Below are 27,130 nucleotides of genomic sequence, written 5' to 3'. Positions count from 1 at the left end.
AGAAAAGAGAGTATAGATGACAAAGAGGAGAACTTTGAGAGTGACAGTGTGTCACCTCTGTGTGGTTCTGCAGTGTGAATGCTAACGAGGTCTCAAGGCCGCAGATAAACAAGAAAAGATAGCTGGCAAATGCCTCTCTCTTTCTCATTTGGATGCTTACTGAGGCTACTGTATCTCTACATCCTTCCTCCGTTGCTCTCCTCCTCTTTCACCGTTTCTGTCACTGTGGTATGAATGGATACTAAAGCAATGGATGGGAACCAATTAAGATAAGAAGAATGCGTCGCTCTCGTTCTACAAAATGCCACCATCCTTTTTCCTGTCACGCTCTGCGGTGTGCCGTGTGAGTTATTTCTCATCTTGCACATTTGCTGCACATTCAGTCCTTGTTTACAGAGAAAAAGGTGATTTCCATTTGCACAATACATCTTCATTAAACCTATCAATGTTCTGCATCTGAGATCTCTCACTGGAGCACTGATACAGGCAATACATCTAGCATGTGTCTTGGGGTACCTACATCCAAATGCTTAGACAGAATTTCTCTTTTAGTTGATTTTGTGTCTACTATTGGATTGCTGCCGTTAATATATAATTGTTGTCAAACGCATTTGGATACAGCTGTCTAATAAAAATACATTTAAAAAGTAAATGTTTGGGTAAAGTATGTTCAGTAACACTTGAAGGAATACTTCACCATTTGTATATCAATTACTCACCCTGAGTTACCTTGAATTCTTAAAGAAAACTTTGTTTTTCTTGCATACCTCCACGGTGAATGAGGAATCAAAAAGCAGAGAAAAGTCTTGATGAATTGAAGTAACGCGTTTAACAACAGCAAAACTATATCAAAACATCCGTTTACAAACTCTCACACAACATGTGCAGTATAATCCAAGTCTCATTTATCCAGTCGTATGCTCACTACTTCCCACATGCATCTTTGCTAAAACATTACTATTTAAAACACTTCGGACTCACACGGACTGTTTATGCGGAAGTGTTTTAAATAGTAAGGTTTTAGCGGAGATAAAAGAAAAACTTGGATTTTCCTTTACGAGTTGTATGAGCGTTTGTAAAAAGGATGTTTTTATATAGTTTTGCTGTTGTTAAACGAGGCTCCCATTTACTTCAATTCATCAGGACTTTTCTCCGTTTTATGATTCTTCGTTCGCCGTGGAGCCATGCGAGAAATACAAAGTTTTCTTCAAGGATTCAAGGTAACAAGGAGAGAGTGATTGGTTACAAATGGTCATTTTGTGGGTGAAGTATTTCCTTTAAAGCATGGTTTAATTTACTCAATATGTGTACTATTGTTCAACATACTTTTGTGTGAATAAACAGACGCACTGAACAGTAATTTATGTCGTCACTTCCTGAGAGCCTTGGTGCCGTTTGGAGACATGTAACCATGGTAACTTGTGCCAACCTCATGTGACCAAAACGACGGTTTGTGAGAATCAAAGTCTGAATTCATTTGAAATATATATTACACCAAGCAAAGTGAAATCTTACAGTTAAATTGAAGCGGTAGTTATGTTTTGTTTTTTTTCTTGTTGTAACCAGAACTTTAATTGTAAGACAAAACTAGCGTTTTTGATGTTACAGAGCTGTCTATCAACGTCGTCGACGCCCGTTATGAACGTGATCTTCACTACCTCATTGCATTGTGGGATATTTACGCCACTGTAGTGTCCAGCGTTGCATACTGTAATATTTCACCGGAAATAGTATGCAATTCACGTACTCTTGGTTCCATACTAAGGTTTTGGACATACTGAAATATCTCACTCACTGATTTAGCGTGCTAAATAGCATGTTAGTATGGAATTTCAGACGCAAACAAAAGTCCCAGAGTTTTAGGATGCAATGCAAACAAGAAGTGGAATGTTCTTGACTGGCCAAGTCAGTCACTTGACCTCAGTCCAACTGAGCAGGTGTTTCACTTGATGAAGAACTAAGAACTAAATGAAGATGACTTCAGTACAGGCCTTGCAGAGCAGCACCACAGAAGATGTCAGAGGTGATGCTGATGCAGATGTCTACAGTATGGCTCACCATCTTCAGTCTGTCATCAAATAGCATGAAGCAGATAGTCTTGTCAGAGATAATAAAAAAGCATGCTACTGCATGGAGACAAACTGTTAAGCAGAGGAATACCATCTCTAGAATTCACATGCTGCCCAAACAAGAGGAGACAGTATGAGAGAAATGAATGAGAATGAGTACAAGAAGAGAAAAGTATCAGGGTGGTCTCTTGACAGAAATCCCAAGCTATAGCAAACAGTCTCCAGGCAGACTTGATATGGTAATTTATGCTGCTGGCTTACTGTACCCTTACAGTGCTATGTCATAACGGCACATGTTGGCTTCAGCTGCAGATTGCGATGCAAATGTAGGTCATGGAGGAATTTAATCCCCCCCTCTCCCCTCCCCTTTATTCTACTGTATTCCTTTGATTTCTTCCTTTAAGCTGTTCTCTCTCTGATCTAGCTGTTCTCCATTGTGCGCTCCAACTTTCTGTGCTCAGTTTAGTTTTTCTCTCTTTCTGCACTGGCTTAGTCCTCTGCTCCCACCAGCCCTCGTCTCTGATGTCTCTGTAAATGTAGTACCGTAATGTTAACATGGTGCCTGAGTTAATCCAGTCGGTAAGCAGTTGGCCAGTTCAATGAACGGTCAAAGTCAGGACAGAAATAAATGCTCCGAGAGAAGTGGAGAATGTCCCATGGGAAAGTACATGATGGAAATGCATTTTGGCTCTTCCTTGCAAAATCCCATCTCTACTGACTGAAGAGTGAGAAATGTGTAGTCTGGAAAGAAAACACTTGCAACAACATTGAAGAAAAGCAACATATTAAACGGCAAACATCGCTCATCTTTATGATAAAAAGTCCTGCCCAGTCCCTGTTATCTTAATGTTTCAGTGAGTTAACGTCTGATCATCGCTCGGTCTTCAGAGCTGCATGTTTAGGGACACAATGCTGAATCTCTGGTATGTATGGGTACAAATACAAATACACAGGCTTTTGATGCTAGGCTAAATCTACGGGTGCCATTACGTGTGTTGCGAACAAATAACCTCTAAAGCACAAAAACCATCAGTTTATGTAATAGAGCTGGCAATATGGGGCTTTATCCACTGAGAGTCAGTGCCTGCATATTGTTATACATCATGTAACAGCAGCTATAAATCTGCAGCCTAGAATCTAACCAATTAAAGCCCCCAACCGGAGGGTTTAAGCGTGTCATAAAATGACCAGAGAGAGAGAAACAACAGAGAGAGAAAGAGAACGAGAGAGAGAGAGAGAGAATAGATTACCCTAGAGCCCACTCTTGCTCTTTTCCGGGATCTGGTGGTGCCCCACTTTCTCTCTAATCTTCCTTTCTGGTCTGACACACATTCCACAGACAGATAGACAGAGAGGATTTACTAGGACCTCTACCAATGAACTAAATCCTTTGCTTTTTTTGGTTAGAGTGTTGCCATCCTTATTTGGGGTATATACAGAACTGAGAAGCAGTGGCAATGATAACCCAATCAATAAAACCATGAAACCCAATCAACATAAAAACAACATTAAAACACTTCTTTTCAAAATGTATTAGACGAATGAGACATTGTTTGCGTGAGAAGTACGGACCAGCGTCACATCAGCATATGGTGAGAACGTGCAAAAAGTCAGATGTCACAGTTAATCATTTGCAGTGACGAGGACAGAGGTTCATATTTCCGCTGCAATAACTGAACGCAATAACAACTGAGTAAACTAAGGTCTGAGTCATGGGGTCTGAGTCACGTCCACCTTGTAATGCAAGACTTAACGTCACAGCATGCAAAGTTGCCTGCTTTTTACTCTCACATATCACCTACACCTACGCAAATATCACCTACATGGGTGTCAATACTATAGTAGAACAAAACAAATACAACTGCTTAATAAATATCAGTAATAGAAAAACGTTGTTATAACATGCATGTGTAAATCATACAGAGAAAAACAGGTCATTCAAAGTAAGAAATGGTGGACAGGGTATACTTAAAACATACAGAGAATTAAGACCTTGTAGACACATGCTCATAAAAAAAAGCTCTTCGAAAAAGCCCGGGGAAGAGTTTTAGTCGATACTGTCAATACCCCATTTGGGGGCTTGCACAAGAGGTTTTCTTGGGAACAACTTTTTTTGAAGATATTTCAACATAACTCATAAAGCAGTTGTGGTATGGGTGTGGACCAGAAGCGACACTGTATTATTGTCTCTTACGTATAAGCCCAAGTGTGAAATGTTTCATTGCAGAATAAATGTATCCAACATTCATTCACATGTATATTATTCAATCCCTTTTCTACATTACACAGAAACAATACCATACTGTAAAATTGAATAGTTGTAATACTGTAATAGTAACACTATCTGGTATCAAAACTGGCGTGTACATGTATAGACAATGTGCATTTACATAGTGTATACTATAATATACACTACAAGCAAGTTCCCCTATACTATCACCAAAATACAAATACCCTAATTCAATAACCAATATCACATAGAATCCTGTTTGCCATGACAAAATCGAATAGATATAGGATATCTGTTATTGAGCCACGACAACACTTTCAACACTTCTTAAAGCTATTCAGAACATATTCACCATCCATTAGCTGTTGTTTGTGAACAGGAAGAAATGATGTAGGAAAGAAAGAAAGTATAGACAGAAAAGGCTGTCCATGCTGATGTCTATAACAGCGTTGACAGGTATAACTCACAATATATCAGTCTTATCAGTTAACAGTTCCATTTAAACAATCAACATGTAGGCTGGTTTTATTAGCATCTGGAAAAGACAACAAGAGGGTGAGATAAAAAGGTTACCTCATTAGAATCGGGAACAAAGTCAATATTTGCCTTGGTCTGTATCAAACAGATAACTTCAAGCCGTGGGCTTACGTGTACTTATGTGGATGGTTGAAAACCTTTCTACTGAAGATGATCTTAATGAAAGTGACTTTACAAAGTGTGATAAAATGATGTTATTCATCAAGAGTAATACGTTTTTCTCTTCTAACAAAGTTAGAAACAAGACCACAGTCTGAGGTTACAACTAACACACACATGAAAGCAGTGGAGACCAGGTTCAAGACTAACTTGCCACGTACCAAACAAGGTATCAAAAATATTTATAGTTTGGCTTTTCACCTTCTGCGCTTAGTATGCGAATGTGCCTGTGACCTACCCTTTCCCGAAAGAAGAGAAACTGGGAGGCCTCTAGTCTGGGAGATACTGGTGATAATTTAAACCAGACACACACTAGAGAGACTGAACTGTTTGTCAGTACAACACACAACACTGCCTTGTTTGCAATAATGACCACCAGATTACATCGACACTGTGTGTGTCTGAGCCTTTGCATGCATATATGTGTGCGCATGTGTGTGCTAGTGTATGTGTAAGAGCCCTCTATATTGTCAAAGAGTTAGTTAGGGGACATTCTCCAACCACAATGTCACCCCACATCCATCCACCCGCCTTGCACACACACACATATATATGCCCGCCATTCTTCACACAAACACATCATTCATTCAGAGTGTTTTATGAAGTGTCTATGGGACGATAGGGAACAATCCAGACACTGAAAGCTCACTGAGTCAACCCGCTTAACCATTACTTATCCATCTATCAACCAATACAATGGTTGGATTATCTCACACACTCAATGATAAACTCATACCTATTAGATCTATTTAAAGAGCGGCATGCAACGTGTTTGTTCAGCACATTTTACAACACGGTCACTGAAATCATTGTTTTGCCTAAATTCAAATAAACTGTAGTGGCTATTTGTCGCAAAAACGTAAAACTTAAATCAAAGGGCAACTGACGCTCCATGGGTATGTGGATTACGCAGGCAAAAGACTCCATTGTCCATGCAAAATATATGTTTCTCATGGTTTATTTAGCCAAAAAAAAGCAAGCAAACGAAGTACAAAGAAAACATGGATGTCACTGCCTCTCTTGTTCTGGTAAAAAAAACATAAACACACCAAGGTTCATGCTGGTCCTATACCTGCCTACCTACCTATACAACCCACAGTTTTACCCAATTCATGAACAAAAGAAAACAAAAATAATAATTACACAAAAAAAACTAAATATACCAAACAAGAAAATAGTGAAATTAAACAAATAACTATCAAAAGAAAACACTATTAAAAATTGAGCCCAAAATAAAGTAAATATCTAGAATAATACATCAAACAATACTACTTATTATTAAAAACAACTAAATACTAACACCAAATAAACAGCTCCTATATAAACCTTTAGCTTAAAATTAACGTACAGAAATAATAGACAACATTTATGCACAGTGTTAAGGTCACCTTACCTTATTCTAAAAGAATAAAGCTTTTCCAGTGACTGGACACTTGATCCAAGTTCACCTTAATGGTCATTCTGCAGCAGATGGCTCACCTGCCCTGTTACACAGCAACAAGCCTGATGATGGTATCCCACTGTGCATGCATGTTTCTATCTTTTGAGTGTTTATGCAAATGTGTGTAGCTGTTGCACTCTATTCTCAAGTATGACACATCAAATCCTGGGAAATCTGAGCACACAAACACACCTGTTACTTCACACTCCAACCTAGCTCTTTACTCTCCTCTGTCTCATCTTCCCATTTTTCTCTCTGTCCTTGAGGAGAGCTTCAACTGAGTAGAACGTTCCTGACATTAAACAGAAAGGTTTAGCACTGCTGTCACAGAGCGGCTGTGTATGCACCTGGCCTCGACAGCCTGGACACAGACAGGAGGTGAGGGTGTGGATACAGAAGAGAGGAGGACGTAGAGGGGAAACGAAATGAGAAAAATAAATGAAGGTGAGAAAGTGATAGAGAGAGAAGGAAGGGATATAGGAAAGCAGACAGACAACCTTAAATGACTTTGCTTCTTGGGAAAGTAATCAAATACATATCAAAGGCGAGACATGTCATCATTTCGTCTACACTGCGAGGGCTGCCAAAGTGTTAGTCAAAATAAAAATCAGTGCATTTAGAGCCAAAGTTTCCAGATGCAAAGTTCTCATGAGGCCGAATTAATCTTCCCCGGAGTCGAGACAGTATTTGGGCTCTAACCAAGGCCTTTTGAGGGCAGCGCTCCAAGTGTAAGCTTAAACATCTCTATAAAATCCATTGAGTCTGTAAGTGCGAGCGTGGAGGTATAGAACAAAAGCAACACTGTGTTGGGTCACAGCCTGGCTGCTGGGATGTGGTCTTGTGTAAATGTGTTCAATGTTAACTTTTACAGAGAGACAAACCTAAAATTAGCGCACACCGTCACAACACAGAGGCCTCCACCTGAGAGCTAGACATGAAAAAAGACTCACATGGGCTAGTGCTTTTAGGTAAACAAATAGGTATACGCACAAACAGTAGGCAGACAGATACAATTACACACAAGCACTTAGTGTTTGAAGGAAACTCGTGTCCAGACTAGCTTGGTTTGCCCTCAGTTTCTCAGGAACACACACATAAGCAGACAGAAGTTAAGTTAAGTGAAGCCACCAGTTTCATTAACCAAAGTTTTCCAAGAGGTTAAAAACAAATGCACATGAGACAACAGAAGCCACCGTGACTTTCCCTGAAAAAAAAAAAATCAAACAGAAGACAAGTCCATCGATGCGCTTTTTCCACCAGAATATCAACTTGGCAACTTTGTCAATAAATGCCTATAAAACCACCTCAGAAATTCATTAGTCTGAAGTTCATTTGCCAAATAATGACATCATGTATTTGGCTTTGCATGCATGTCAGATGTTCCAAATCCAAACCTCACTGGTCTAACCGGGTTTATGTTTAAACAAAAACAGAGAGCAAACAGCGCTAACACCCACAGACACTTGTGTGGACACACATTGCATGCACGCACAGTCAAGTGCACATGGGAATCTCTGATTCTCTACTGGGTCAAACACACTCAAAAGGTGTTTGGCCCACTCTTCTGTGTCTCGAAAACATGCGCACTGTCTCTCTCTCTCTCTCCTGAAGACAGTGTCGTGTGTCTTATCCTTTTTGGTCCACACATGCGCAAAAAAACACACATTTGTATCCCTTTAAGCTGCAGTAGGCAGAATGTTTTCGGCATCATCATCTTGGTTATTTTGGCATCATCAGACTTTGTCCAATCACAGATCGTTTCTACAAAGAGAACGTTCCTATTGGCTGTGCTCCGGCTGGTGAGCGGTGCTTGGTATTTCCTCAACTGATCTCAACATAGGTGTCGGATCACAAACTTTCTCATTTTACAGCTAAACAGCACACTACAAGATGTTTCTGAAAACATTTGAGGCGAGAATTAGGCATTACAGTAACATAATATTGATTCATATTTGATCAGCGCTGCCTAGTTTGACCGTTTGATCAGAGTTTGCGAGTGATTGACAGCTGCTCAGAGACGGCAAGGCTCCAGCTCGGCTCTGATTGGTTGTTTTCCTCCGGTCTGTGAAATCTTGCAGGTGCCATTAGGAGCACAGGAGGACACCGGAGGACACAGAGGAACATGTTTTTTCTTTTCAGATTACCTGTCTCATGCAATACTGTCAGGATATAGTGACCGTTTTATAAAAAATAACCTTTTTAATCATATCTGCACCATTTCTGTGTCAATGTCAATGGGCAGATGTTCGTACTAAAGCGGCTTTTTGCAGCTACATTTTTCAAATGTACTTCCTTGTATTTTCTCTGTTAGTGTTTTAATAGTCTAAAATGAGACGTCACAAAAGAGTTCGACCCATAAATTCTCAAACTGCAGAAAATAAACGTCACTAAATCAGACTGAGGAATCTATTGTCTGTGAGTCTGAGAGGGGGGGAAATAATTTTGTTAATTTAAGTCTGTATTATTGAATCTCTACTTATGCTGTGAATGTATAGTATGTGTGCATGTGCACTTAAGAGTGTGCTAGCTTGAATCAGTCTGTGAGTCTATGCGTGAGTAAGTGTATTTGACCCATTAAGTGACTTAATTGCTGGTTCCAGTGATCTGTAAGATTCCCAGGATGGGGTCAGGGTGAACACAAGAGAACAGAGGGTGAATTGAGAGTCACGGCTCGTCCAGGGGACACGGGATGTAGGTCTGAGCTGGACTGAGGACAGGAAATGTACACGGTCAGGCTGGTCTTGGACTGAAACTGGAAAAGAGGACAGAGCCCTGTCAGAGAGGGCATTCAGACAGTGGGTTAGTTCAGGCTGCTGTGTAACAGAGGCCGAGCCATGAACTGAGAGGGGCAAAGAGGAAAGGGCCTGATTTTTCTTTTTTTCCCCTCGTGAAGCTGTATGGGGGTCTGTCTATGGTGGAGCACACAGAGCCTGCTTAGAGAAATGAGCAAAATACAGACTGAATAAACTGAAGTCTGTTCCACAAAAGTCTTGAGTTCAGAGCATTCCAAGTTTGGTTTAGAAAGCCAATGAATCCATGACTATTTAACAGAAAATGCTACTTTTGTCTTGGGAGCCTGTCAAGTAAAAGGACATCTGCATTCAGGTTAGACTTGCTGGATTATCAAGTCCTGAGTGTCTGCTTATCTCAGACTGGATCAGGTCTTTACTTGAACTAAAATAGGCTGGATGTGTGCTAGTTCACAGTAATTACATGGCCCAGCGTCACTCAGTAAAAAGGGGATGAGAGAGGGGGAACAGAGGCCTCATTGAGAAACAACCAGGGCGATGCATGTGCACACACAAGAACATGTGTAGCATGTGCTTGCCTGCATGTACACACATGGACCCAGAAGCTCAAATCCCTGTGCACACACATGACGATCGACACACTTGATTTCTCACTCCCCTCAGACTCAGAGATTACAGAGATCTACAGTATCTAGTTCATGTACACTAGCCCTTCTATCTCCCATTTAGACTTTATGGATCCCAATGTTTCACATCCACACTTAATTAACCTCAATGTTTTGCTCTGTAACTCAGCTTTTAAAATCATCCTCAAAGCATCAACTACCAAGACTGAAAAGTTAAAAAAGAGTGATGTTATCTAAGCCTGTAATAGTGACAGGCATAGATAACAGATAACAGTTGTGACAGCTTCTACCCCTGCATTAGCAGAGGCACCAAGTGCATTACCAGATGACTGGAAATAGTAGAAGGTAAATCTTTAGAGACATCTGGGGTTTACAGCCCAACTTGTCCTGGATATCTGCTTAACACAGCAACACAGCATGGACAACTATGTATACAATATGCATGTAATCTTCTGTTGTGGAGTCCGTTTCAGAGACATGTTATTTCAAAACGTATAAGAAATACACTGCAGATAGTTAAAAACTAAGAACATACACACCTCTAAATTGGAAGTTATTTTCGTGGTGGTGAACTCATTGCAGGCGCACAAGGGCCTCAGTGGAACTAAGCTATTCCATAAGGAGGAGTGCCATTGATGTTAATGGGAGAGGTTATACAATGGGCTGAAGCTAGGCAGCGGATAGAGGTCAGAGAGATGTAGCACAGCTACTTCAATGACTAGAAGCAAGCTGGAAAATATGGAGCAATGAGAGAACTTGGCAAGGGCATCTCAACCAGTGTACCAGTTCGGTAAAAACAGCCCTGGATTATGATACTGGGTCGATTATTTTCATTAAAACACCCCTAACTTTATTCCCATTACACTTTGATTATGAGAAAATGATAGCTCACTTTGATCTGGGGATTTAGTACCGCACCCAGTACCGCAACACACCTTAAGCATCTTAATTCCATAACCTCCATCCTCTGCCTCTCCGTGTCTACTGGGAGACAAATCATTAAAGTTTCATAAAGGCTGCAGCTCACTCAGACATGGGCTGCTTCCAGACAACCCACTAGTGAGGTTCATGTTTTGTTTTTTCACCATTGGTCCAAGTGGAAAAAGGTGGCTCTCACGATATTTCTGTAATAAATGCAAATTAAAAGCAGGTGCAGTTAGATAAGAGGGACAGACACTGGGGTAATAAAGAAGTATAGCCTTACAACAGTGGCTGTCATTCTTCCAAACAGACAGGATGTGTTTAAGCACTGGTTTATCGTATTCAGAGGCTTAACAATACTACATTAGACATCTACATCTGAATAATAACTTGTAAACCTAGGGAAACAGAGGTTTATGTTGACCATACAGTGGGCTATTACTGTACATAGGTAAACGTTTTAGGTCTTTTAGCCTTATAAATGTGCTAATACAGCTAATTGTTGAATGAATAATTCTTTTTCATCTTTAGTGTTATGCAATTGTCAAGGCAAAACCAAAAAATGCTTTTTTATTATTCAAGCAAGGGAACTTTATAAAAACGTTAACTGCATATAAAATGAAATTCTAGTGATATGGAGCTGTTGAAGGTGATTTAATGTTCTGTTTATGATTATTCTTTGCTGAAAGCAATCTCAGGAACTGGATAGGTGACTGGATGACTGGAGGAGAAGTAATTATCGGCTCTAAAAACATGTTCGTACGACTTAATAATCTTTTTAGGTCCAATTAGATCTAACAGGCTTCTACATGCTAGCTCTGTGGCAGGTGTCTATTTCATCTCCTCAGAGTCAGACGTGTCCAAACAGACTCAACACTAGAGCTGCTGACAGAGCCACTGGGATTAATATACTACACACAGGCACACACAGACACACACATACACATACAGCAGACAACATACTAACATACTTTATATGAACACACACACAAATACTCACTCTACATGCCCAGACAGTGTCCAGACAGCTGGCAACCAACATGTGACACAGGCTTGGTTATTTTTATAACTGTGAACAAACTATTATGCTACGGGTGGTGTGAGAGATTCGGTGAAGCGTGAATGTTTTTGAATATGCAGTTGTAAGCAAGAGTGACAGTGGTTTTCAAGGTCACACTCTGTGATTTAAAGATGGGTTAGTGAAAGCCTCAAACAAGCCATAATTATGACTCAAAACTGGTAGAACTTGCTCTATGTAAACCTCGTAAGCCTGTTAGGATGCTAAGCAGTCTTCCCAGAAAGGGGTGTCTGCATACCAGTTACATACTATAGTCTAGCAACCTTAGATAGATCATAACGGCCTTCAACTTTACAGCCCTTGAGAATATACTTTTATATAATTCATGTCTGTTTTGAGTCCAACAATATGCAGTTCTTGGAAAGAGTCAAAACTGCATTACTGTGTTATTTTTAACATCTGCTCTCCTTGTCTGGTCTATTGTATGGTGTGACCTCATCTCCCTGTGCAGCATGGCTGCCGTCAGCTGTTTCACCGCGGCTGACTCGAAAGAAGTCTCACTACTACTCACCCACTCCGTCACTCTCACACTCACTTGGTGAATGGAATACCACAAAGAGGTAGCACTGATATACTGTACAGGATGAACACAGAAACACACAAGCTAAAAAGAAGACGCATACACAGGCACACAGAAACAGACACAGACACAAGCCCATTATACGCAGAAGGAAACTGTGACGAAAGTATAATTTGATACAAAACAGAGGGAAAGAGGGGATCTACATGGGACATGAAATGGCACTTGATGAAACAAGAGAAAGGATTATTCTTTTGCCTACTCTGTTCTCTCTTTATCTCTCTCTCTCTCTCTCTCTCTCTCTCTCTTCACGGATTCAATAGGGCTTTGTCTCATTCTTCACCAATGACCAGCGCAGTTTCAAGTATCCAGAGGGAGAAAATATGGTTCAGACTGCCTGGTTTTGTCTCAGCCAACAGCCGAAAAAGAGCTGAAAGAGCTGATCACGAAATATCGTTGTGCATATAATACATCGTCGTGTTTCAAATCTATCAGTCTGTCTTTATGCAATTATTACGACGGCGTATTAGGGCCAATGAAGGGGGAAAAAAATTACGAGAGAGGGTAATAGTCTGAGAAAAAACTTGGATATTCTCTGAGATTTAAGTGGTAAACAAGGGCCCTAATACAGTGTCATAAATAACTATTGTTTGTTTTGTAAAATTGAATTCTTTAAATTGATTTGCATGTCCTCTTAACACATTTTGAGTATTTAACAAAAAAAGTTGTGATAACCTTGAGGTACAGGATAAGTATAGGAAAGCAGGAGTACTTTAGAGTGACGGTTATGTAACGTGTACTTGTCTTCTGCCCAAAGTTGTACCCTGTACTTGGATTAAACAGGTCCATCTTCAAATGCTTTCTAAACTGCTACTTAGTTACCTATAGTACGGGTGGGGAAAATAATTGGATCTTCGAAACATCATGATTGTCTGTTAAACAACTGAGCACTGATGCAAAAAACGACTTCACTGGAATTCAGAGGGCTGAATACGGGGTGTGGGGGTGGGTTACTTTTATATACTGCAGTGAAGTCACATTTTGGGGGAAGTGATAATGAGATAAGGAGATTATTGACAGAATGTGATGGGACTCAATGTAAACCAATCTGCTCATTTAATGTGATTAGTTTAACCAACATTGATTGACCGATTCCAACAAGTGCTAAAAGCTTGTCTATATGATCTCTACTGATTAAAGCTACATTGTGTGCACCATGACTAAAAATATTATTATGGATATGCTCAGATTCTGCTTATAAAATGTGAAACATCAACATCACTTCCAACTATGTTGTTTCCATTTTATTCATGCGCGTCTGGAGCAAGAATAGTTTTGTGATCGAAATCATAACACCTTCAATTGAAAAGCTAATTGAATTGTGAGATAACTAAAGATTCCCTGTCCTGTTGCCTGCAGCATCACATTTTTCCTTTCAGCAAAATGTGCAGACACTTCTTGGTAACAGCTTGTTTGTCCGTCTCCTGGACGTTGTTCCATGTGGCCTGATGTCTGAGCTTTTCTATCAAGTCAGACCCAAAACAAGTTTAATCATTAACGTTTAATCACATGAGTTTTAAATCAAATAGAACCATTAGACCCATTAGAGCAAACACTGACACACTGCTTCAAGGCAGAAGCAACTCTGCGGGTGCGTGATGTGACCACCCCTGGTGTGTGTTTGTGCCAACAGTACATGGATACCGGCGTATGTCTTATGTAATGTTTTCACCTTTGTGGGCAGGTTCAAGGTTAGAGAATAGATAGAATTGTGAGAAAGATACAGGGACAGAGAGTAAAGAAGGACAATGAAAAGGCGAGCCATAGAAAGAGAGAGAAGAAAGGGCTGCAAAAAGTGGCAAAGGAGACAGAATAAGAGAGGAGCAAGAGAGGGGACAACATGTGACAGACTTACAAGAATAAAATTAGACAAAAAAAATCTATTTTTAAATTAAATTCTTCAGTTATTACACGAGAATCAAGCCGATTTTGGGTCCCATTCCCCCCTCCTGACAATGGTCAGCAAAACCCTGATTTTGATGGTTCTAAAGATTATCCTTCCAGATATTCCTGTGTTGCGAGGTTTGTTAAGAGTGTTTTTTACATCCCTCGATAGGCTCGGAAGTCCATCCTTGCCGCACCGATTTCGAATCGTAAATATTAAACGTTCAATATTTACGATCAGATATCCTGTTATGTGTGGGGAACCAAGAAGACAGCCGATGACGCAGTCACGGGGGAAGAACGATTGCCAATTGATAACCAATCTGACTGAAAAAGTTAAACATTTTGGAAAAATCTTTGTTGTCGATATGACAGTGACACGCAACACTAAGCATAACAACTAAAAAGGTTCTCTCTTTGTAACAAGATCTCTCCCTTTTTAGTCTCCCAGGAATGCTTTACATTGAGTTTTTTAAGGTGATATTTTGGTTTGTGCCACATCAGTGCTAATGTTGGTTTCTCAGCTTCACAGCACACACATTATTCAGAGGCTTGGTGCTGATGTATGTTGTAAACTTTCTTAAATGATTGACTGGTGTTGAAAGTGTGCTCGGGGTCAGGGGTTGACAAAGCAAGACAACCAGTGTTTTTTAGACTGCACTGAAAAAGAATAATTTAAAAATGCATGGAGCAGCCACAGCTAAGCTGTCCATACTCAGCACCTACGGCTAAAATAAACAAAGCTGCAAGGACAAAAGATGAAGGCATAAAACAAACAACTGGATGAATAAATGTCCACAGGGATATGACTAAGAGAAGGTCAGGAAAAGGGCAGTTTCATTTTGATAGAAATCAAATATGTATGAAAATGTACAGTAAAACCTGACATTCTACGAATAAACCTGAAGAAGTTCAAAACGCAGCTGGAAGACAAGTTGAAATGAGAAGCAGCGGGGAGATGCCAAAGCACACTTCAATGTACTTTATCAGACTGAGCCAACAAAGCAAAGTGAGTCCTTTGTGCATGGAGAAAGTCCAAATCCGAACAGACCACAACAGAGCACAGCGAAACAGGTGGTTTGGGCTAATCCTCAGCCTGTGTGTGGCTGTGAATGTACATGTCTTTCAATGAATGCATTTGAATGTACAGAGGTGTGTGAGCATCTATGGTTTTGAGTGTGTCTCTGTTCATTAGCAGTTGCGTGTGTATATACATACTGTACATACTGTACATCTTTTACATGTACGCATGTGTTCTACCAAAGCAAGCAGATCCAGTCTGCTGTGTCTGTGCTCCGCTCCAATAGACTCGGAATAATAGAGCACAACAGAGGAAAAGAAAGGCTTTGTCTGGAAACTTAAGTCTTTCTTTCTTTCTTTTATTCAAACTTTTCTCCACTTGGCATTCCAGTTATTTTATTTCACTCAACTGTAAACTAGTAAGCCGGACTTTACCTTTACAATTCCTGACAATATAAAGAAGCGAATGCTCTCATCGTGAGATTATTTTGGTAATACGAATTCATTCTTGCACCTTAATCCTCATTTCTTTTCTAACCCTAACTATGCTGTAATTGGGCATCTTCAGACCTGGTCCGTGTAATGCAAAAAACTGGCCCATCTGGTTTTCATAAATCAGTTAAACTAAACCACTTAAACAACTGCAGAAACACAAACAGCATGCAACAGCTGATAATTATATCAAGCTACAGGCTTTCGCTGGACGGTTTCCAAAACTCAGGCGAACCGTTTTTACTACACCACCACAGTGATTAGCTCATGCAATGAGCATTTACTGGTGTTTACACTGGACGATTGTTTCATAACCCCGGTGTGTGTTTTCATGAAACGACTAGAGCTATATATTGCTGACACAAGCTTTTCGCCATAAATCAACAAGAACATTATAATCAAAAGCCACTTGCATTAATGTTAAGACTATGATGATTACGTTGTGGTGTGTTTGGTTTCTTTGGTTATTGAGTGAAAGGACACAAAGCATTTTGCCCAATTTATCAGGTCCAGTGCGTCAGCTAGCTCCACCTGAATCAACAGATGACATACACTTCAATATCAACAATATCAAGGATGTAACAAGGACACAACAATGTTTGAATATAACTTACGCAGCTGCTGAGCAGGCATGAGAGAGACACTCCAACGGCCTGTCAACACTGATAATGATATTGTGTGAGTTACTTTCTAAACTGATAACAGTGGAACTTATTATTCTTGCCAGGAAGATATGAAAAAAAAGGCTGAGAATAGGCCATAGTTGTTGCAATCAAAGATATATATATATATATACATATATATATATATAGAGAGAGAGAGAATATAAATTCAAAAGGGAAATCTTGGGCAAAAGGTCAGCTTCTGTGAATAGGGTGTTTTCCTGTTGTTATAGCCTGAATATAATGAAATCATTGAGGTTTGAAGAGTGTTTGAAGTGCTTGAACACGCCTTTCATATATTTAACCTATGACAACAATTAAACAACTACAGTGGTGACGTATAACGGATAACAGATCACTACTTGAGTTCCAACATACTAGGATGTGGGGAGGTTTTTGATAACCTTCTTTGTTAGACTTCGTTCTTGAGCAAAAGCCTAACAAATGTACTGTAAAAGAGCTCTCTTTAATGCAACTTACACTGACAGCATGAATTACAAATGGAAAAAAAGGCCTGTATTCAGTTGGCATTCAGGACTGGAGTGAAAACATCTGTTGGTATAAAGACAGATGTGTCAAATTCAAGTCTTGCTCGAGGTTACCTATGTCAGAATTGCAAAACAATGTTTAATCAGTAGTTAATCATGTCCAGGTTTTATCTACATTGGGTACTAAGTGAACTGAAAATGGACTGACCCTTAAATGGAAATGTTATTTAAAACGTTTGGTATGCACATTACACATATTAATAGTTTAACAAAGATGCACACATGAAGGTTGCAGTCCAAAGTTCAAGTTTTGACTCAGAAGACTCACTTCTGTTTATGTGTCTTCCAAGCTTCTGATCATGCTGCTTCAGTGATAACACTGATAAAAGAGTCCCACAGTGACTTTCATCTAAACACCTATAAACATAACTGCTGTCTCATATCAAAGTCTAGTGATCAACCATTGAATGTTTATGAGGTACCATCAATGCCAATATCTGTTTACAAAGGCGGCCGCGAAGCCTTGTTCTCCTGATTAAGAGACTAAACAACCTTTAACACGTGCACTTTCAAATCTCCGGTTACTTTTATGTTTGTGCGCCTTTATTATTATTATTATTATAGAAGAACATTAACAGTTGTTGGTCTCTATGGTGTGGTGGTAGAGAGAACAAGGGCTGTTGTTTTTTTTTTACTTTATCCCCTTAACACACACCTTTGATCCAACCTGATTTCCATGCCGTTACCATGGTGATGGCTGTACGAAGCAGGTTAGGACTTGGAGACATACAAGAAGCAAAAAGATGGAGAAAGATAGAAAAAGATGAAGGAAAGAAGTCCTCGTCTAATGTGGCCTCAGCTGCCTCTGGCTAATCACGATGAGCATACGGAAAATGGTGTGTCTGTCAGTACTAGCCTATATCTGATCTTCGACACAAAACCATGCAGATGTTTTTTTTTAACATCAAAGCTACTGTAGCAAGCACGCACACACAGACACACACGGACCGTGATATTCCGCATTGTAGGTGAACAATACAGTAAGCTGATATCTTCACAGAGCAGAGGACACGTCTAGAGGTCCGTTACATGTACATAACTGTATTATACAGTAGATTTAAACAGAGCAGTTTGGTTTGGTGACAAATGAGTCCACACTACTCCAGAGATCCAAGTTTTTAAAAATATTTTTCTTTCCAAAACAGATATGGGCTCTTGTGGGGGCTGACCTAAAGTTCTATCCAATTTGTCATGCCTCTGAGCTACCAGAAAAACCACAAAACTATATTACTGGTATCTTTAAAATAAGTTAACTTTAGAGGTAATGAGAAAAACGTTTCTTTCCGACTCACTCTCCTGCCTTCTAGCGACCGCTCAGAGGCCCTTAAATGAGCTCAATATATCAAAACAAGAAGGCAAACAAATAAAAAAAAACATGACATCTTTACTTAATACTAATATTACTTTCTGTCCAACACCTGTTGGTCATTACAGCAGCTATCACAGCTCTTTGGAGCATGCCCCATTCAAAAAGCCTTTAATCACTACAGAAAAATCATAACCCTATTACAACCATTAGGCAGAAAAGGTGTGTGTTTGTATGTGTGTGATAGAACTGCTGTTAGATCTATTATTAAGTTTCCATTGATATTCTCCAGATATTTGAGCTACTGCAAAGAATACATCAAGCTGAAGGGTGTTATGAGCTCCAAACTAGTTTAAGAGCATTTCAAATTCCATTATTTAAAGACAAAGTATAGTACAGATAAGAAGATAAAAGACATATTTATTATAAGTGATTTGCTATTTTATGTTGTCAAAGCATTCATAAGCTCACACAAAGTATGATAAGCAAAATGAAAGGCTTACAGGCACAAAAAATGTGGTGTCCTTACAATGTACCTCACCAATCTGAGGTATAGGGTTTTATATAAACATTTTAGGAATGTGCAAAGATATACAACTGGAGCCTTAATGGAAAATATAATCTGTAATCCAGGTAATCATGACTCATTATTATACCCCGGTACGTTTATCTTGTGGACAGGTTATCGATCTGTGATACAGATAGCAGTGTGTCAGCCAACAGTGCATTATAACACATTATCCACGCTTGTCTCTGTGCTGAAGAGCTCAGGTGCACAGCGAGAGCCTGAGCAACAGAGCACAGAAACGATAAGGGGTGTTATGCGATACTGCTAAGCTGAGATATGTGGAGAGAATGGGGAGAGAAAGTGATGAAAGAGCAGATGAGAGATGACGCAATGCTCTTCAGCTGACTCCTTCGCAGCAAAACATTTATACTGTGTGTGTTAGACAGAGAAAGAGGGAGAAAGAGAGAGAGAGAGAGAGAGAGAATGATGACTCCCTGTACTCCCCCATCTCTCTCTCCCCCCTCTCTTTCTCTCTGCAGTGAGTGAGGTGATGAATGTGTGTGCCTGTCTCAGATCCTATTAATAGTATTAATAGTATGGCGCAGGGCTGGAGGTGTCAAAGCTAGAGAGGGATGAGATCTCTCACTCTCTCTTTTCCCCTCTCATACAGAGCTGAAGCACTGGAGAGTCCAGATGTAGCAGAGGTGGAGTATATGTGGGGGGTTGGGGGGCCAGAAAGCAGGGGAAATGGGGGTAGAGGTTGAAGACAAAGCCAGCAGCAGAGCTTCAAACAGCATAGTGACGGATTTACTACCCATACGATAAAGCAAACAAGCCTCAGAACTTCTCAGCACAGTGGGGTGAAAGACTGTGGACTTGCACAGTAGAGCTACACAGACAAACATACTGACACTTAGGTGCCCAGACACACAAACTGTTATGAGTTAACTGATTTAACCCTGTCAGCACGGTGCTACACGGTGTCCTTCAAGACTGAAAATGAATCCTTTAAGAGATCAGGGATGGTTTTGCAGTAGAAAAAACAGGCGTATAATATCTGTGTGCGGATTTCTACCTCGTGAGTTGGTAGCAATGTCGGCCACTTTCTGAAAGGCATCCAGGAAAGCTGCCACAGCAACCACCGTCGCCCTGGGGGGGGAAAAAAAGAGGTAGACAGAATTAAAAAATAAATACATCACACTTTACTGATGTGAAACACTATACATGTTTTATAAACATAAATCTGTACACAAAAAAAGGAGAAAATCCCAGTGCAGTAATGATGGCAGAAGCAGTACTTCAAATCAGTCAAAGGTTACATAAACACAGGTGGCTGTATCAACTGCAGCAATCACATACAAGTGTTGGCAAGCAAAGACGTGAACTGATCAGATGAATAAAAAAAACGTTTCAGATCTTCTTTTGCTCTGAAAGTTAAAGAAAAAAACATCTGTTGCACATGTATGCACATCAGGGCTGTGTATTGGCAAGAATCTGGAGATACGATACGTATCACGAGGGTTACGATTCAATATATTGCGATATATTGTGATACTCTAAGTAAGGCAATATATTGCGATTTTTTAAAAATCTAATTTTTGGAAAACTGTCAGTATAAAGAACACACTGCCATATGCATAAAATATGAGTACAAAAACACACATACACTGAGAGGGCACATCTCTTTGCAAATTAAATAAAGTATTGACTGAGTTTATCTTTGCATGTAAACTATTAATAAAAAATGTATAGTGTTTTTGAGAATCAATACAATATCCCAAAACATAATATCGCGATATTCTATTTATTTCCAATATTTTCTTACGCCCTTAATGCACATATGTGCTACATTTAGATTACATCAACCCTGATAATTTGAAATGTTAAGTATGTATAATAGTATCTGTATGCGCTGTGAGTGTGTGCGTAAGTTCAAACTTAAACGTGCCCTGCTGTGTGAGGAATGTCTACCGCTGGAATCTGTCCGGCTCAGCAGAGCAGCTCTCGAGCTCAGTTTGCTGCACTTACAGGTCAATGAAAGGATCAATGTGGGATCTACTCTGTTCGGCTATAAAATGGAAAATGGGCTTTGTGGGAAGTTCACGACTCATACCTGCCTCTCTGTCATCTTGTATGGTTTACCAAGTATTTACAAATTGCAGTATAAAATAATGCTTATACATAACAGACTGAAGAAATTCAATCTGTCGTAAAAAAAAAAAAAGCAGTGGAAGCTTGGTGTAAGATTACTTTCTGTTTTACGCATTAAAGACACCGTCCGACTGATTGCCTGTCTGTCTGGCTGGCTGACTGACTGACCAGTTACTTCGCTAGCTGGCAACAGGTTGCCTCATTGGCGGGCCAGCTGACTGGTTGATATAATACTGACTCACCTACTTCAGAAACAATAGGCCTCTCATGATTCAGACCACAGGTATGGAGATGACGCTCTTGGTGTGTGCACATGCATGTTTGTGATATCCGATCTCCTCAACACAGACAACACTACCTATCAGTCATGCGTTCTGAAAAAATAAACAACTGTCCGGAAATTTTCCAGGGTCATTCAGCCAAAAGAGCATGTTTGTTCTAACCCTGAGTACCTTCATTTGTAAACACTTGTTATCTTCCATAGCCAACAGAACACCATTAGAACACAACTTGTGCCTTTCCATTAACAGTCCAGACAGCTTTCACAACTGGCAAAACAACAGCTGAATACAGGTTGGTGCCGACTCCCAAGTTTGACTTGCAGATGGAACAAAGGTGTGTTTAGGCGCCAGGTTTTGACAACAAAGAAGACGATATCTCTGGTTCTGCTGCATCAGTTTTTATGTTTTTTTTAAAATAAAGAGTCATTGTGAGTGCAACAATGTTCTACGAGTAAACTGTGGAGTAGTCTTTTAAAAGGTGCAGTGTGTAAGATCTCGCGGCATATAGCAGTGAAGTTGCAGATGTCAACCTACTGAAATTTCACTTGTGTGCCAAGCGTGTAGGGAAACTACGGTGGCCACGAAAAGTGAAACGCGAATGGTCCTATCCAATCTAGAGCCAGTGTTTGGTTTGTCCATTCTGGGCTACTGTAGAAAACATGACGGCCAGCACTATGAAGAGGACCCGTTCCCTATGTAGATATAAACGGCTCAATCTAAGGTAATGAAAATACAAAGATTCTTATTTTCAGGTGATTATACACTAAAGAAAATATATTATTAATATTACATTCAATTTCTGCTAATAGATCCCCCTAAATGTGACACACTTTTCCTGTAATGCATGTCTTTTGGGGTGGGAGGAAACTGGAGCACCCTGGGGTTCCAACCCAGGACCAGTGCTAACCACAGAGCCACTGTGTTGAGCGCTCTCAAAATGACTTACTTACTTAGTCTTTTCTCAACTGTCTCAAGACTGTTAAAGTTGTAAGTTGCTTAATAGAGTTACAGTTAACATCTCAGAGTGGCCTCCTACAAGCTTGACAGAAAGGGAAAACACAACACAACTGATCAACTGGTAAACAAGCCTGATCCAAAACATAGCTTCAGGCCTTAAGTATTCGTCTACATTCGAGTGACAGCCAAGTAATAGCATTCAGTCAAAGAAAGTTGGAACTTGAACTCAAAAACACTGAATATAATTGGCTAATAAGTGCTGTGTTGTTGCAGAGCTGACCAGAAGATCCCAGGGTGTGTCCTGCAAATGGAAAAAGAAACATACGCGCAGGCACACACACAGATTCCTTTCTATTTAAAGCCCTGTGCAGCCCCTAGAGCAACCCTCCAACTGATATCTGTCTCCACTAATTTATACCATGTACACATTGGCCTGTGGATTATATTTTACATGCACTAGCAGCACGGACTTGTTGAGTCACATTTAATTTATTAATCCAAAACAGGTTTGTGTGGGAAGCGGTTTTAACAGAAGCCTACTTTTAGTATTAGTGGCTCCAGCCCGCTGAAGCGCAATGTACAGTAGTTTACAATTACAAGCCATCTGATCATCTGCTGTAATCTGTTCCATGCTTTTTACGAGAGAAAATGCCAAACTATTAAACTGGTTCACTACACGTTCAACTCCTGTCAGTACAACATTGGAAAAGTTGTCAACATAAGAGGGAAACATCATGGTTTTACATTAAAAAAATTAGACATTCAGAACCTTTTTTAAATGTTCCGGTTCAGTCGACAGTGAAATTAGGTAACCTCTCAACAAATAAATGAATACTAAGTTGCACTAAAGGCAGAATAATCAGGTTCTAATTTCAGCTCTGACAGTCAGCCAAAAAGCCTCGAGACTTCTGTGGATGTAAGAATAAAAAAACACTGCTGCTACAGTGCTCCAACAGTGACCTGACTGCTACCATTGGCCTTAAAATCTGCTAACGCCCCTGTCCTGGAGTCAAGACAAACGACTTTAACATATCTATTCCGCAAGGCCTCGGCCAAGCCAATCTAAACTCCCCATAGACCTTGGCGTAGTGTAGCTAGAGTGCTCTTTCTGACAATGATACATTCAGCACTGCTGCCCCCATCTATTCTTAGTTCAACACAAACTGGAATGTGACTGTAGTAAATCTGAATCATAGAAAGAGGTTGTGTTTAACTCCACTTGTTTCACTCAACATACCAAGTCTCATGACAGGAATAGTATGCTTCTGCAACACCGGTGTTACCGATTACGCCAGATATTTTATAAGAAAAGATGACGGTCAATATGTGTAGCGCGCTTACTTTGATCTCTAGCATGTGTGTCTGGCCTCTCCGGTAGAGCTTTCGCTGTGGGGCCACAGGTTTCCACCCGGCGCTGCTCCGCCGTGCAAACCGGCTGTGACCTCTCCATCCTCCTCACGGCGATTGCCTCATTTAACATTATGGTTCCCTTATAGCATTGGGTTTAAATCTAAAATGTTGCCAAAATAGGTGCTTGTGCTTTTCGCTTCGACACCAAATCCTCTGCCATGGTTTTGTCTGTCAATTCTCTCTCGTCCCGTGTGTGAAATCTGACTCCTGCTACTCTGTGCTGAGCAGGAGCTGACACTTTCACTTTGAGTTTCTAGCATTTGTCGTCCAACTATGTATTGATAACGCGGCGCTGATACGCCAAAATAAACTAAATGGGTTTTATTTCTGTGAAAAAAGCAAAACTACGGTGGGGCTGTGGGTACGTAATGTAATCGGTGTGTGCCCGACCACCGTTTAACACCGGGCTCCGATTTGAGCCCAAATAAGTTTTAGAACCATACAGTTCATAAGCTGAATTTGAAGTTTTGAGGTGGTCTGTTTTTCCACAAAATGAACTTCTGAAGCAGGCCTGAGTATACGCCTAAAGCCCTGACACAGCTGCATCAACCATGAGCCACCACACAGACCAAAACACTGAAGAGTTAAAAGAGGACTGTGATTAGAAATCAGCTAGCCTATATTCCACCCTGCCCTCTTTCTTCAAAGCTGTGCAGTGCACATGCATGTGTGTGTGTGTGTGTGTGTATGATGACTGCTTAAAACCAGAATGGGCAGAAAAAAAACACCATATTTGGACCAAAAAAATGACAGAACAGGCCCAACACTGTAATTGGTTGATTTCCTAGTTGCTTTGTGAGAGGGGAGCCGAGGGTCTAAATTACAGAGTAGTTTGCCTTAGGACGTCATTACACACACAGACATATGCCGCTACCACTGCTGGCTAGTCACTTATCCAGGCCGAGGCGGGAAGGTGGGTGTGTTTGTGTTTTACTGTATATATGTATGTGTGTGTGTGTATGTGTGTGTGTGTGTGTGTGTATCCTTCTATGTAGCACAGTCCCCAAGCTGATTACAGAGGAGCTTGGGTGGGGGGTTATGCTGTAGTCGAAGGGGCTAGTTTGGGTGTGAAGGAAGATAGTCACACACACTCATAGTCACGATGCAAAAAAATGATTTAATAATTTACCAACGCTTCAATGAAGTTTAAGTGTCTGGAGACGGGCTCTAAAGCAGGCAGAAAATGCCGTATTTGTAGGTCACCACGAGCAACCCCAGATAGCACACTCTTATTAGCGCTACAGCATCAAGGGCATCGTTACAGCCAACCATATGCCACAACCGCTGCAGCCTGGAGCAGGGGAGCAAAAAAGTAGCCTAAGATACTGAAACATGGTCGTCTTTCTCTGAATGACACGTAACTCATCCTGTAAAGAATTGATGGATCTTTTCTCATAAAAAGGAACAGGTCAAAGTATGGAACAGCGATCATTAGGGGAGTAACGATCCAATCGATCGGGATCGATATAGATCGATTCAATGATCAACAATCCAATATCATCGATGGAAAGTGAAAACATCGATACATATCGTCATCTTTAAAAATAGACCTATATTTTGAATTTCCCATTTCCGTCCAAGCGCACCTCCTTCCCACAGAGCCCAGTAACAGAATTGTCAAATCATATTTCAGTTGCCTTTTGTGACTTTATATAAATGTAACTGATTGTGTTAAATAGTCATATGATATCATCTAATATCAATTGCAGGCCCCTGAATTGAATCAAAATTGTATCGTGGCAGACTTTGTGATATCAGCAAATATCGTATAGTTTCCAAAGAATCGATATAATATCGTATCATGATAAAACTTGTGATAGCCATCATACAAAATTATAACATATTAATATATTGGACAAAAGGTTACTTTTTAACAAGCATCTCCATCATCCAGCTGCCACTAACCTAACATGACTGCTGGATAGGTTCAAGTCACCTTTTCACCAGTACACACACTGGTAGATTTGTTCTTTTATCATTGCCCCAGAGCCCAGACACTCAGACCTCCTACTGCCAAACAACCAGTCATTAGCAACAAGGCCACAAATGCTCCCCTGAGTTTTAGCATGGCAGGGTCACATATTTAACCCTTGAATGATGGAGACACTTGAATAACATATCAACATTAATCAGCCTGAATACTGAGAAAATGAAAGAATGGGACACCGAGTGGCCCCTGGAAGGTATTGTTAAGTCCCCGAGCCTTTATACAACTGTCACTATTAGTCTGTCTCGGGACACGTGGACACTTAAATGGCTAGAGAACTGCCATGCATTGTTAATCAAAGTATAATTTAGACCACGGGACGTCCATATTTACAGTACTCGCTGGACAATAAGCTTTTATTTCAGCTGTCATAAGTTGTTTGTCTCCTGACACGTGGCCACTTAAAACCAACTAGGGGAGGTGGCTGGGATTGGCGTCCATTGTTAGCAGAAGACATGGAATAATTTTGGCAGGAGGTGTGCAAATTTACTGCATTAGAAATACAAATTAAATCAGGCTTAAAGAAGACTAAATGGGGGAGAGGGACACGTAATGTCCCCTGGACAGTATTGTTAAGAGATTAGGCTTTTATGTAGACTGTCACTGCTTGTTAGTCTCAGGACACGTGGCCACTTCAGACTTCTTCAGAAGGAACACTGACATCTAATGTAAAAGTCCATATAAAGCACAAAATCAGTTGATAGATTGAGATTTGTTGGTGTATACGGAGGGTCGTCATGGTGTATCAGAGATGTTACGCAACAATTATAGTGCCAGGAAAAGTTTCAGTCAAGTTTCCATCCAAATTTAGCACAACATTTCAAAGAATTTGTACAAAATCTGCGTATTTCCATCAACTACTGTTATGCAAATATCAGTAGTATTGTAATAGTTTATGTTCCCTTTATCAATAAAACATACAGAAGCATACAAATGTGTCGTATGTGCACATAAACACGCTCTCACCTGAGCTGCGACTGCAGTTTGCCGGCCTTGGTGATAAAGTCCTCCCAAATAGGGTAGCTGCTCTGTGGGGGAGAAAGAGACACAAACATGGGTGACACAATTGTCGGAACAGATTTCACTATTCCCACAGTTACACAACAGTTCAATCAACGTGACGCCATACTGATGCCTCACCACACCTCACCTCTCCTGCAGGGCTAAACTGACTAAGGCTCAGGCTTTCTCATACGTGTAACTCAGGTGTGTCACCCCAAAAAATATGTGTTTCCATCTTGTTGCCAGTAGACCTGAGGGAATAGAGAGGCAAAGTCCCGCCCCTTCCGGTGGACCACCATGGACCTTATTTGGGAAAAAATATGTACGGTAGTCAATGGCAAGAGTCAAATATTTCTTTGATCCTGTTTGAATTGCTCCATGAATCACACATATGATGTGTGTCAATTTAAAAGATCATTTTGCGAGTCAAGAAAGTCACAGTTTGGTGTACAACTGTTGAAGTATCAGACTGTGAAAATACGTAATTAAAAAGAATACACACCCAAAAGTCGCATAAGTGACATCTCTCTC

The 27,130-nt window shown here is 40.3% G+C and overlaps 1 protein-coding gene across 9 annotated transcripts in view; it reads right to left on the bottom strand.

Annotated features, from left to right (window-relative positions):
* LOC141779396 (protein MTSS 1-like) overlaps positions 1 to 27,130 on the bottom strand; it is a 61,804-nt gene that overhangs the window by 30,497 nt on the left and 4,177 nt on the right. For all 9 annotated transcript variants that reach the window (XM_074654201.1, XM_074654210.1, XM_074654204.1 and 6 more), the window contains exons 2-3: positions 26,564 to 26,625; positions 19,887 to 19,960 (exon numbers count right to left, since the gene is read on the bottom strand). In XM_074654201.1, the coding sequence (XP_074510302.1) occupies positions 19,887 to 19,960; positions 26,564 to 26,625 (136 nt within the window). The remainder of the gene's footprint in view (positions 1 to 19,886; positions 19,961 to 26,563; positions 26,626 to 27,130) is intronic.

This window comes from Sebastes fasciatus, chromosome 12, assembly GCF_043250625.1.
Source record: "Sebastes fasciatus isolate fSebFas1 chromosome 12, fSebFas1.pri, whole genome shotgun sequence".
Lineage (NCBI taxonomy): Eukaryota > Metazoa > Chordata > Actinopteri > Perciformes > Sebastidae > Sebastes > Sebastes fasciatus.
The sequence above is the reverse complement of the archived record's forward strand: the minus strand, read 5'-3'. Positions and strand labels throughout refer to the sequence as shown.